Source organism: Arachis hypogaea, chromosome 15 (assembly GCF_003086295.3).
Source record: "Arachis hypogaea cultivar Tifrunner chromosome 15, arahy.Tifrunner.gnm2.J5K5, whole genome shotgun sequence".
Taxonomy (NCBI): Eukaryota; Viridiplantae; Streptophyta; class Magnoliopsida; order Fabales; family Fabaceae; genus Arachis; species Arachis hypogaea.
In genome coordinates, this window is record NC_092050.1 from 143,757,361 (window position 1) to 143,770,406 (window position 13,046).

A 13,046-nucleotide genomic window follows, 5' to 3' on the forward strand; every position below is an offset into this window, starting at 1 on the left:
CAGAATACAGGGTCTTTGCCATGTCTACTAGGGAAGCAGAATACAGGGTCTTTGCCATGGCTACTAGGGAAGCTCAGTGGATTACTTACATTCTAGAAGATTTGCAAGTGAAGCTGGACAAACCGATTGCAGTGTACTATGATAGCCAATCAGCACTGCACATTGTGGCCAATCCGATGTTTCATGAGAGAACTAAGCACATAGATATGAATTGTCATGTAGTGAGGGATAAATGGCAAAAACAAGTAATCAAGTTGATACCAATCACCACAACTAATCAAACAGCTGATGTGCTAACTAAGGCATTGGCTCCCACCATGTTTCAGAAAATGTTGCAACAAACTCAGAATGGTGAATGTCACCGATTTTGGTTTGAGAGGGGGTGTTACCTGAACTAATTAGTTATGTATAATAGTAAATTAGTAATTAGTTAGGAAGTGCTGATGTGGACAAATTCTATTAGTAAGTGATCAGCAAATTAATTTGTTAGAATACCAATTAGATAATTAATTGTGCAACTTAGTTTAGAAGCTATTATATATAACTGAAAATGTAATATTGGAGGCAATTTTTGCAATCAGAATGTGAAAGTGCAAGAGTGATGAAATTGTGACAGTTGCACATACTCTTCTCTGTATCAAGTTTCGTGAGGTTCTTCCCTTCCATTTTTTTTAAACTCACCAATTTTAACATTAGGAGAGTAGAAGAGAACTAATGTTTAAAAACAGAATTACATGTTGCATATATATAAAAAATTATTTATTAAATAAATTATTAGTATAAAATATATATTAAAATATAAAATATATTAAAAATAAATTAAATAGTATATATTATATACAAATAATAATAACTAATTTAGTTATTAATTTTTAATATATACATAATATTTTTGTTAAAAAAAAAAAATAGAAAAAAAAAAAAAAGAAATGAAAGCCAAAAATGGTGAAACAGCAACAAATGGGATGGTGCACACCATTTATTTGGTTAGGTACTTAGGTGTACGGTGTACCCGTGTATGGCAGCCAAACACTTAATTATTAACACGTTAGATTGTTAATTTTTTTGTTTAGAAAATATTTATTTTCCTCCAAGGACACTTTATTATTAATATAAGTTTTTATTTTTTTTAAATGCATTCTAAAATATATTACAAATTTTAATTATTTAACTTCTTTTATAAAAGTTTCTCTCGTAAACATTTTAATAAATGCCTTATGTTTTTAGTTTTTAGAATATGCTTGTTCACAAGGCTTTTGATTTAAACTTAAAAAGTTTGAATATTTTATCTTTGATATTCTCTCAAAATAGTCTCAAAAGAGCCTTCGATATTTTCTTTTATAACTATGCGATTATTTTTCTAAATAATTTTCAAAAAATAGTTAATTATTTGAATCAAATGAAAGCTAAGGTACAATAGAATACTTTTTTTAAATATATATTTAATATTTTTTTTTACTTTTTTAAATTTTGTTAAAGATTTATTTGTTGTTAACATTTTTGGAATTATTTTTATGAGCCACGTAAACTTTCACTTACCAGTTTAGTAGGTTATTCTTAATTTTAAGTATCACTTTTTCTAAAAAAAAAATATTCATAGTTTATGGTTTAAAATATATATTATATTATAATTATTATAAAAAAAAAAGTTCATTTTTTACCTTTGTAGACAATTACACATTAGCATTAGTACTAAATTGTCTCATATCATGCACGCTTATTTATATCAACATTCCATAAACTCTTCCATATTACTAAACTAACATGATTCTTAACCACGTTGGCGCCGGATTTCGTTACCTCGACACGGGTCGACCCGACCCTAATGACGGGATCCGAGTCTTTCTTCCGCATTTCTACCGCCGAAGAGTATCTCTGCCGTGTCCGGCAGCGTTCCACGGCGTGCATTTGGAGAGCAAATGCGAGAAGCGAAGGTCGATATGCACCGCCGACGAGCTCCACCGCGTCCCTGTTTCCAACTCCGGTTGGAATCTCGCTCTGTGGCGCTACCTTCCTTCACCAAAGGTGCTTCTTTCTTTCATTCTCTTCGTCAAGTCTCCAACTTCCAAGTATTTTACTGATACCCTTTTTCCAGTTCAATGATTCGCCATCTGGGTTTCTTTGAATTCCTTCGTTTGTATCGAAAACGCAAAAAAAAAAAAAATTACTTAAAAAAAAACTCCATTTTTAGTAAGTTTGAACATTAGTTTCTCCAAGTTCTAGTTTTGTTATAGAATGTTTAAATTTTAGTTTGCATTATGCGAGATAAATTTTAATTTGATTAGATCACGTTCTGCCTACTTGAATTTTAGTTCAAATCAGAGTTATAGTTTTAGCAGAAGTTGCAAGAAACAAAGTTAAATTTTCAGTTAGTTACACCTAACCTGTTTTGCATGTGTTTAGATAAAGGTATGAGCTGTTAACACTTAAACTTGTTGCTTTTTTTTTTTTTGGCAGGCACCGATGAGGAATCACCCGCTTCTGTTGTTGTCAGGGGTTGCAACCAATGCTATTGGCTATGATCTCTCTCCTGATGTGAGTTTGTATTTTCCATTCAAAAGCATTTATAATTGATAACATTACTTTCATGGTTTCAGTTCATAAGATTTTTAGTGCAAGTTGTTCCTTGGAAGGGAAGTCATAAATTTTGTTACTTATGACAATAGTTTACTATTGGATCAGTGTTTTCCTGGAAAGAAGTGTGTACTATGAAAATTAGCCACGAAATATCATGTCGCCGACAAAATTACTCATGGATTTCTATTTTTCCATGGATAATTTTGTTAATGACATATCTTTCTTAGGTAATTTTGGTTCACTATATAAAGAATGTCTGCTAAGAGCATTTTGTGTTGTGTTTAGTCTTCATTTGCACGATACATGTCGGCACAAGGATTCGATACATGGACTCTTGAGGTTAGAGGTGCTGGGTTGAGCACACATGGAGATAACTTGGAAGAAGATCCTGCAATTAGTGGCGGTAAAAACAGTGCTTCTTCTTCAAGAACATTGGGATTTAGTAACCTTGGTGCCTCTCTTGATACAGAAGGTACTCAATTGGAAAGGGGAGCGCCAGAGGTTGTAGCTAAATTTGAAGAATTACGGCAAACAACTAACTTGATGGATATTTTTACAAGAATATTTGACAGAGTTCAAGATATTCTTGAAGGCCAACAACTTTTAAACTATCCAGAGCGTTTTACTGCCAATCTAGAAGAATTTCAGAAACAACTTGAACTCGTTGCCAAGCACGAATGGGACTTCGACCATTATCTAGAAGAGGATGTACCTGCTGCGGTGAGGTGACGTTCCTTTGTAATACATTATTTCTAATTTGGCGATAGCTTAACATTATCTCTTATCTCCTTTCCAGTTCTTTGGTGAAATCTTAATATTTGTTCCATTAGTTGTGTTGTGTATAACAACTTTAGACTATCTTATTTAATATATTTTCTCAATCATCGGTTTCATACTTTCTTAATTTATTAGATGGAGTACATAAAGGCTCAATGCCAACCAAGAGATGGAAAATTACTGGCAATCGGTCACTCAATGGGGGGCATTTTGTTGTATGCAATGCTATCACGTAGCGGTAAGTCCCACTTGTTTGTTGTCATATTTCTTTTGCTACTTCAGTAACTTTGAATTCATTACTTCATTGACAGATTGATCAAAACTTGTATTCAATTGCATTTTGGGGCAGACTTATTTATTCTTGTGTGTTAATGGAGCACCTAAACTATAAAATAACATTTCAGAATAGAATGTGGTAGGATCCACATTTTAATATGAAAATGCCATTTTATGATTGGGTGCATCAGTATCAACCCAAGTGTTCTGTAACCATGTAATAACTTCAGGAAACTGTTCATGATTGTGTTAAGTACTCAAGTGGAGAAAACAAGAAGAGTGAGGGAAAAGAGGCAGTTAGGTTAATTAGAGAGAGAGTAGAAAATAGCTCCATTGCCTTTTATTTATAGCAGAAGCAGAAGAATGAAGAAAAGAGGATTGAAAATGAAAATAGAGTGGGACTAGCTGATATAACAAATAGGACAGCTATAAAAGTTAGTGGGGAGGGTGAGAGAGGGATAAATTCTGTTTTAGGAGAGAGGATTGAGATTTGAGATTTTATTTAAGAGGGATGAAGGGAATCAATAGGAAAACAGAAAAGATTTGTGCTGGGCAGAACCTTAGGAGAGTGGTAGCATCTCTAATGCTACCTTGTTCTGTACCTTTCAGCATTTTGTTTATCAATTAATTCATCAGAGACCAGGAGGGTATCACCTTAATATCTTCCTGCTCCTCTGATTGTTATCCACTCTCTCTTCTACTCTGTCTTCTATAATTCTATTCTCACACCTCTTTTTCTTACTCTGTTGCTACTGCCTAGTCTTACAATTGGTATCAAAGAATAGGTTGTTGGCGGCATGGAAAGAGCTACCTATAGGTTGAATTAAGATAAATACCGAAAATTGATAGCCCCTAGCTGAGTGGCTACTGCTGGGTCAATGTCTACAGAGTAAAGCCGCTGTGAACATTGACTCTCTAGGGCTGGTGTACTGTTAGGGACTTGGGTATTATGGAGTGCCAAAAGTCCTAAGTTGAGTATTATGAAATGCTTGATGTTGTATTTAAAGAGAGTGATTCTTTTCCTTTAATAACGAAATTGAACTTGAGCATCTATTTTTATGCTCATCCCTTTCATAAACAGAGGCAGATGTGTAGCTCATTAATTTCATGAATCTCTAATCTTTTATTTATTTATTTTTGCTGTAAACAACTATGTAGAGGAGAGTTGATGATGTAAAAAATATGTTTATCCTCCTCTTTTATCCTCTGAGGAATTTGCTGGGCACTAGTCTGTTTATTGTGTTAAACAACATTTCTTCTTATTTGCTACATAAATTGTATGTCAGGTTTTGATGGACAGGATCCTAGGTTGGCATCGGCTGTTACTTTGGCATCATCGCTCGACTATACACCTTCAAGATCATCTCTCAAGTTTCTTTTACCGCTGGCAAGTGATCAATTAGACTGGTTGTGTTGACAACACATATTTAGTTTTTTTTTTGTCTTTTATTTTATTTTTACTATTTTCTTCTTTTCAAGTTAAGTGTGATGTCTACGAATCGAAAACTGAAGAGACTGTTTTGTTGTTCACAGGCAGAGCCTGCTCAGGCTTTAAATGTTCCTGTTATCCCAGTTGGACCATTGATGGCTACTGCTTATCCATTTGCAAACTTTCCTCCATATATGCTATCTTGGCTAAAGTCTCAGATTTCAGCTCAGGACATGATGAATCAAAAGCTGTTTGACAGGCTTGTTTTAAACAACTTCTGTAAGTTCCAGTTTCATTTTTTTCCCCCTCTAACATTGTTTTTCAACTTTTTGTTACATGTCTTTCAACATAATATATATGCATAGTTTTACGAAAGAATTTCATATGCAACTCTGCATAGTATGGCATCCAGGACTTGGATCGAGAAGTCAATTATTGCATATTTTATCTAACATGAATAACAGACTTGATCCATACCCAAATTTTTCTTGGAATCTAGACGCGTTTTATTGATTTGTTCCATTTGTTCAATCTTAACTTACCATATATTGCAGTCTCATAAGTTCTTGTCATCTGGTCCATACATTGAAAAGCAGTAAAGCACCAGTTTCTTAGCTTAGATTATATAAATGTTATGCCTTGCATGCTTCGGTTCGGTGTTTGTCAACTCCTTAAATACTATTATCAATTCATGCTCTTGCAAAACTTTACTCTTCTCAACATTGTATGGTTTCAAAATTGACAACCTAAAAATGTTTGACAGGTACCGTGCCTTCTAAGCTTCTCTTGCAATTAACCACTGCCTTCCAGAAAGGTGGTTTACGTGACCGCAATGGAACTTTCTATTACAAGGACCACCTCGGCAAAAGCAAGGTTCCTGTTTTAGCAGTTGCTGGTGACCAAGACCTAATTTGCCCTCCTGAGGCTGTATATGGTATTAGATTGAACTATCCAATCCATTAAAGCTTCACTCTGAAGCCAAAACAAATTTCATTTATAGTATATTCATAAGTATAATCATACAATGTGATGCAGAAACCGCGAAGCTCTTTCCAAAGGATTTGGTTACATACAAAGTCTTTGGGGAGCCTGGAGGACCACACTATGGCCACTACGACTTAGTCGGTAGCCATTTGGTACGGTAGTTTCAAATATTTTTCTGCTTATATATATGTGTGTGTGTTGTGTATTTTAATTGCCGCGTTTTGTAACTGTTTTAGGACACACAATACAGAAACAATGAGATAATAGAGACAGAAAAAATATGTTCCCCGGTCCTCATTTTGGATGGACAAATGATTCAGAAAATTTGTTGAGATAGACATTTTGCACAAATAAGTGTCTTTGTGATATGTATTAGCAAAACCTTATACATAGAATAACAATTTGAGATTTTATTCAATATAGGGTTTTACCTAACTTTATCATTGCCTACCTTCCAATTGCAGGTATATCCATGTATAACTGAATTTCTCATTCAACATGACATGCCTTAGTACATTGCTCTTTCCAAATGGTAATACCTATACCTCATTCTTTTGTACATCAAGAATACTGAGTAGATGAAGCTATAGAGAACACCCTTTTCAAGGTCCTGCCAATGCATATGCATGACTTGTGCTGCTGCATAAGTTACTATGTGTAGTCAAAGGATAGGTACACGTCAAGTTATAGATGTCTGCAAAAGTTTGGACAGAATTCTGGGATTATTGTATATATATATATATTATCTTTGCTTTTATGGTCTTTATGATATATAAGACATATTCATGATATAAAAAGAAAATTTATATTTATTTATTATATTAATACCAAAAAAGAGAGAATAAGTCTAAATTAGTTCTATGGAATATTTTCAATGGTCACATTGATGATTGTTAGTCTCATGATCCCGGCAATTACAGAACTATAAGGGTACTTTTGGTTGGAAGATAAATGCAGAGTGAAATTCTCTAACCAGGTTAATTGTCGGTTCAGTTCTGATAACTATTTTAGTATGTATGTCAGTCTATATACAGAAACGGAATCGGCCAAACCACGGTTCGCAGGTTTTTTGGTCGAACTGGCCGATCCGGTCCTATTCTAATAACACTGTTTGCGTATATAGGATAGTGTTTAAAGAAAAATATTTGGTAGTGTCTCTATATCAATTTTAATAGGAAAGTAGAAATTCACATGATATGAAAAAAGTATTATCCAATCATGTGACTATAAGAAAAATGACATATTTTTCAACTCCTCACAGAGAGAAAGTCATAAGTCTTAAAATATGCAAAGAAGATTGAAAAGCAAAAGAATGAATATTCTAGTTGCTTATAATGCATATAAAAAACTATACACGAAATTAAGATGAAAAAAAAAAATTCAGAATTGTGCCACTCAGTGTCGAACTACAACTTCTTGCTTACAAACTGGACAGAAGTTCTTATGGACAAGCCATTGTTTTATACACTGAAAGTGATACTTGTGTTCACAAGTTAGCCTCCCAATTTCATCATCAGCTTCATACTCCTCCTGAACATATAACAAACACACGTGAACATGATACTAAATAATTTAACAAGCAGATTGTATTAAAAGGCTAAAATTCAATTCATATACTCTTTGTTTTGTTAATGTCCAATCATGAATTTAGGATGAGGACATATTTGGAAAACGGTTGCAGAAAATATTGTGTCTATATCCCAAAATTAGTGTTCCACCTCTTAATGCATGGGTCTTTCTGTGCCTAGGAAAAGCAATGGGTCTCCATGGGGCATCTATGCCCCCGCCCCCACCCCATTTCTGTTTAGTAAAATGTTTTCTGTCCCCGTTTCCGTCCCATTTTTGCCACATGTTTCCGTTTATTTCTTTCTGTGGGGAAGCAAATACCCGCATAATTAAATATTATTAATTTTATTTTTTTTTTAAATTAATACAACCATAATATATATAAATCAACTAAATATATCAAATCAAATATAATTCAAACACAAACATATACATAAAATTTTCAACATATAAATTAAAATAAAATAAATTAAAAATACTCATATAACTTATATATATATATATATATATAAAGGGACATTTAAGTAAATCTTCTTTTGCGAAATTTCGTGGATTCCGTGGGATGGGTACCTCAATCCCCACTCTCATCCCCTTAGTCATTCCGTCGCAGGTGCGAGTTCATTGAAAATTTGTGCCTATCCTTCCGTATCCATTGAAAATTTGTGACTCACCAAACCAAAATGGTGGATGCTACTGCATCAATGTCTCTTGTGGACATGAACAGCAACCAAACGCTACTAAAAGTTGCGTTTGGTTAGTATCTATGGGCACAATATATATGGAATTGGGTAGGACAAAAATATATTTTGCTCGTAACGAGAGAAAAAACATAGACATTAGTGTTCTATTTTTAGTATCTTTATTTCAGTGCTCTGTGTCATCGTATCCATCATTCCAAACACAATTATTAAAACAACTATGAAATTTTAATTCAAAAAAAACTTACCTGACAAATGCTGCACTTTTTGTCTATTTGATGCTTTGAATAATTATTTGAAATTACATGCTTAATCTTCCTTATGTTGTGTCCCATCTCATCTTCTTTAAGTCCAGTGTTAACATGGCCAATTCTCTCACCCAGCTCAAGCAATTGCTGCCAAACAAAGCAACAATCTTAATCAAGCATAATATGCTTTTCCAGATAGTGTATGTAATAAAAGAATTAAACAATGATAGACAAACCAGAAATCTAGACAATCATTAGATGCAACTCCAGATAGTATAATAAAAGAGCAAAATGACAATTAGATCCTCGAGAATTTTGATCTCGGACTAATTAGTTCTTGAAAAAAAAAAGTATCAATTAGGTCTTCCACGATAGCAAACGGTAGACATATATGTCTTTTCATCAATGGATAGTACAAAACAAAATATAATTGTCTATGTATTTCATTATCTACAATGGTGCGTGTTCTGTTGCTGCCACATGAGCATGGAAACAATGTAGTTTTGGACCGTGATGATTTATTATTTTTTGAATTTCCATATAACCGTTATCAATTACTTTCTATTTGTTACGAATCCTTTCCAGACAGGTGAAATTTCGCTCCAAAAGTTATCTACATGACGATCTTTCATAAGAGGAATGCTAGGGGACCAGCAACTTTGTGATTTGTAACCATCAAATAGCTATCAATGATGGTTTTAATGGTGTGAGATTGGTGTGAGATTTCATCCAATGGCTCACTTTTCTTTGCTGGTTACATGCTGGCCAGAATTTAACAAAGTTGCTGGCCTCCTAGACTTTTCCCTTTTATAAATAAACACATTAGAGTTGTTAACGATACATATAAACACCACTATTAAGTTTTACACGATAAATTAATAGGACATCACGTGTCCCCTGTTTGCTACCGTAGAATACTAGATTGGTACTTTTTTTCTTCAGGGATTAATTAGTCCAAAGTCAAAATCTTCAGGAACCTAATTGTCATTTTACTCGTAATTTAAAAAAAAACTCATGTTAGGGATATAAAATAAGGAATTGTTACAACCTAAAGAATAATAAAGAGAGCTTAAATATAGAAAGAACCCACCTCATATGACATGTTATCAACATCAAGTCTCCAGTCTCTAAATTGGTCATGTGAATTTAATCTTCCACCCATTAATAGTCTTCCTTGAAGTATCATTATCTTTCGAAGTGTCATAAGAAAAATAAATGGTCTTAGCACATACATTGTCATGACATGATAATAGAGTTTTTCAATTTTTCATGCCAATTTCAAAGAACCAAATAGTTATGGTAACAAACAAATGAACAAGATTTTGTTCTTATCTCTAATACAAAAAGGATTTAATGATTTGATCATTTATGTGTTTAAGTTAAAAGAAGCCTCACTTGAATAAAATGAGGCATGTTAATTCTGAATCCAATTAAGATTAATTATGATACATGCTTTATGATCAACCAATTTTCACAAAAAAGAGTATGTGCCAACCTCAGCAAGACCATCAGAGGAGGAGGGATGCGGAACGTGGCGATAGTATCTACCGGCAGAAAAAGACTCCGATCCGGGGCGTGCCACGAAAATGCCTTGATCATCATCCATGAAAGAGAAGCCTGTGTTCATGGTGCGTCTTCCGAAATAAGGCGGAGGACGCTGCCAAATAGCAATAGCAGATTTGGAACATGTAATGCACACAATGCAATAAAACCAGAACAAGTCTAAAAGCAAGTGATTCAGATTCAATTCAGTGACTGTATACTTTATACAAGTCTTTGATCAATTAAGCAATCAAGAACTGTCATTGAGTTGAGGAAGAGAAGAGGCTTCAATTCATAACAATTATATGAAAATGAAAATGCAGTGTCTGAACAGAAAACAACATAAATGAATCAATAAAATAAATAAAAAAGAAAACAGTAAGAATTGAAGTAGAAGAATGATGATGGAGAAAGAAGAATACCTCTTCCCTATGTGTTGCTCTCTCAACAGCATCAAGGTTCCTTCTTGAAGAAGCATTCTTCCTTGCCACCACACAATCCACAGAAGCAGAAGCATGATCTGATGCGAATCCAATTCCAGGGCCACACCATACATCCTGAAAAGAAGAAGAAGAAGAAGAAGCATGCTTATGGTGACATGTTATGCTGCTTTTTTCAGTGTTCCTCCTTCTGCACTTGTTCTTCTTCCTAGTGTTCTTCCAATCAGCAGAGGATCGAATCACAGCAGGAACTGAGACTTGTTGTGATGATGCAGAAGCAGCAGTGCAACCAAGTCCCCTGAATGTACTCTTGTTCTTGTTTGTGGCGGTTTCATTGGAGAAAGAGGAGAGGATGAGAGAGGATATGGTGGATTTGCAGCTTGTGGTTTGGGTCATGGAAGGGACTTGCTGCTGCCTCAACTTGTTTCTCTCTCTTCTCCATTTCATATCTTGTTCTCTTACAACAGCCATCAAAGAAAAAGAGAGGATGTGATGTTTCTGCAACTGAGAGGGAATAGAACTTGCTTGCCTTCTAAAATTTTATTATTGGATCCAACTCCCATATTTTATTCTTGTAATATTAACTGTACACCAAAATCAACAATCAAAGTCAGCCATTAGTATAAAATATATGTCAAAATATAAATACACATTGAAAGTAAATTAAATCACACATGTATTTATACACAAATACATTGGTAGCTGATTTTAGTGACTAATTTTAGTATACAAATAATATTTTTGTAAAGTTATTATTCTTGTGAAGTTTAATAAAGTATGTAATACTATTATAACAAAGTTTGCATATATTAGAATATAAATATATATTAAAAATAAATTAAATAATAGATATATATTTATACACAAATATATAATGGTTGATTTTAGTATACAAATAATATTTTTATATATATATTGAAAGAGTTTAATTTTAATATACTAATAGTATAAAATATTTTATAACATCTGTTCTTTTGTATAATTATTTTGTTACTGACGTATTGTTATATAATTAAATGCAGGTATAAAATTGTTGTACACTAACAAAAAAATGTATCAAAATTAAATTGGTATTTGAATACAGGAGGTTATATTAAAAGTCAGAATCAGAAAACCATTGATTTAGTTTTGGTCTTAGTATTAAATTTATGGAGAGTGAATGAATAATAATCAACTGTGGAGTTTGTTTTCTCGTGAAGGTGTTAGGTAAAGTTTGTTTGTTTTATTGCAGGGATTTTACATTTTAGGCATATGGTGTTAAATCAGGCAGAGTGTGAAGCCATGTAACCTGTGACTGTCTTTTGGTTTTTCTTTTTGTGCTCTTCAAGCCAGCAACATAAAAAAGAAAAGGAAAAGGTTCATTGTCCTTCCTCTCTAGTTGTCCTTGGATTCTAGTTGCTTGGCTTCATGTAGAATTGGAAAAATAGGTACCAATTAAGGGAGGGACTAGGGAAAGAGCCAAGTATCTACTAAGAGAATTTCTCCATGCATCTTTTCTCTTCTTTTTTATCTTCTACTAATGTCTCTATTAATTTATTCATTTTTTGTATTTGTTAATGTCTGTCAGAATACTAATAAATATAAAAATAGGTAAAATGTAAGTGTTTTGTTATTTTAATGAATGAATGTAAAATATTTTTTATCGGTAAATATATAAAGAAGTATTCTAGAAAGAAAAAAAAATATATATATATATATCAAACTTCTTCCAATTTTCTTTATATATAATAAATTTATATTTATGTTAATTTACACATTTCTAAATAAATAATCTTGGATTTCAATCTTCAAAAAGCAGATCAAACTCCTTAATGTGCTGTACTCTTTTTTTAAAAAATGACAATTATACCAATTAAAAAATAACTACAGTTTTAAATTATCACAATTTTATTAAATCAGTAAAGCAAATAACAGAAGTTATAAATTACCATAAATCAATTATTTATTTAGCAGCGATTATATTAGTATTTTTTGAAAACTACCACGAATTCATTTGTCAACACCTTAAAGTATGTCGATCAATTAAACGTTGTAGATTCGTTTAGTAAAAATAATTTTATATCATCGCAAAATTCTTAAAGATTAAAATTTTTACTAAAACATCTTTTCTTAAAGATTAAACAATACTACATTTAAAATTAATATTTTAATTATTTATAATTTAAAAAAATACTATTCTCAACCCTATGCCAAAAAAAAAAGTGATCAGCTGTACCATGTAAGAAATTAATATTGTATAAAAAAAAGTAACAAATTGATAAAGAAAGGCTTTGAAGAAAGTGAGATATGAGGAGTAAGAGTGGATAGGAAAGGAAAGGGACCCCCTGAGTCCCTCACAGAAATCACAAATGAGTGAATGAGAAAGAGTCAAAAAGACATGAGTGTCTTGAGATTATGGTGTCATACCAGCCCCTATACAGAAAAGTAGTTGTCATCATGTGTAGTGTGGAGTGCTATTGTCTTCATTTCTGTGCCAAGCAAATTTCTTCTATCTAAAGCAACTACTTTG

General features: G+C 32.8%; 2 protein-coding genes across 3 annotated transcripts; one reads left to right on the forward strand and one right to left on the reverse strand.

Moving 5' to 3' along the window:
• Positions 1 to 1,714: 1,714 nt before the first annotated feature.
• LOC112751064 (uncharacterized) lies at positions 1,715 to 6,855 on the forward strand. Its single transcript, XM_072217091.1, has 9 exons — positions 1,715 to 2,025; positions 2,458 to 2,535; positions 2,863 to 3,297; positions 3,490 to 3,592; positions 4,917 to 5,021; positions 5,168 to 5,338; positions 5,823 to 5,993; positions 6,095 to 6,195; positions 6,508 to 6,855. Exons 1-9 carry the CDS (start codon positions 1,765 to 1,767, stop codon positions 6,553 to 6,555), a joined length of 1,473 nt encoding a protein of 490 aa, XP_072073192.1. The 5' UTR covers positions 1,715 to 1,764; the 3' UTR covers positions 6,556 to 6,855.
• Positions 6,856 to 7,243: 388 nt separating this feature from the next.
• Positions 7,244 to 11,676, reverse strand: LOC112751066 (uncharacterized). Of its 2 annotated transcripts, XM_025800060.3 has the most exons (6): positions 10,520 to 11,149; positions 10,051 to 10,212; positions 9,646 to 9,744; positions 8,556 to 8,702; positions 7,762 to 7,912; positions 7,244 to 7,573 (listed from the first exon to the last, which is right to left on the reverse strand). In XM_025800060.3, exons 1-6 carry the CDS (start codon positions 11,006 to 11,008, stop codon positions 7,563 to 7,565), a joined length of 1,059 nt encoding a protein of 352 aa, XP_025655845.1. In that variant the 5' UTR covers positions 11,009 to 11,149; the 3' UTR covers positions 7,244 to 7,562. The 2 variants fall into 2 exon arrangements, with proteins under 2 accessions (XP_025655845.1, XP_025655846.1); XM_025800061.3 differs by lacking the exon at positions 7,762 to 7,912 and having other exon boundaries at positions 10,520 to 11,676.
• Positions 11,677 to 13,046: the final 1,370 nt, after the last annotated feature.

Bases quoted from the DNA above. Each gene is read 5' to 3' on its own strand.
- LOC112751064 (XM_072217091.1), top strand. From the start codon at position 1,765: ATGATTCTTAACCACGTTGGCGCCGGATTTCGTTACCTCGACACGGGT. The intron at 2,536-2,862 runs GTGAGTTTGTAT...TGTTGTGTTTAG, and splicing joins GCTATGATCTCTCTCCTGAT to TCTTCATTTGCACGATACAT. The intron at 6,196-6,507 runs GTACGGTAGTTT...TTCCAATTGCAG, and splicing joins ACTTAGTCGGTAGCCATTTG to GTATATCCATGTATAACTGA.
- LOC112751066 (XM_025800060.3), bottom strand. From the start codon at position 11,008: ATGGCTGTTGTAAGAGAACAAGATATGAAATGGAGAAGAGAGAGAAAC. The intron at 10,213-10,519 runs GTATTCTTCTTT...GCTATTTGGCAG, and splicing joins GAGCAACACATAGGGAAGAG to CGTCCTCCGCCTTATTTCGG. The intron at 8,703-9,645 runs GTGGGTTCTTTC...TTTGTTTGGCAG, and splicing joins TTGATAACATGTCATATGAG to CAATTGCTTGAGCTGGGTGA.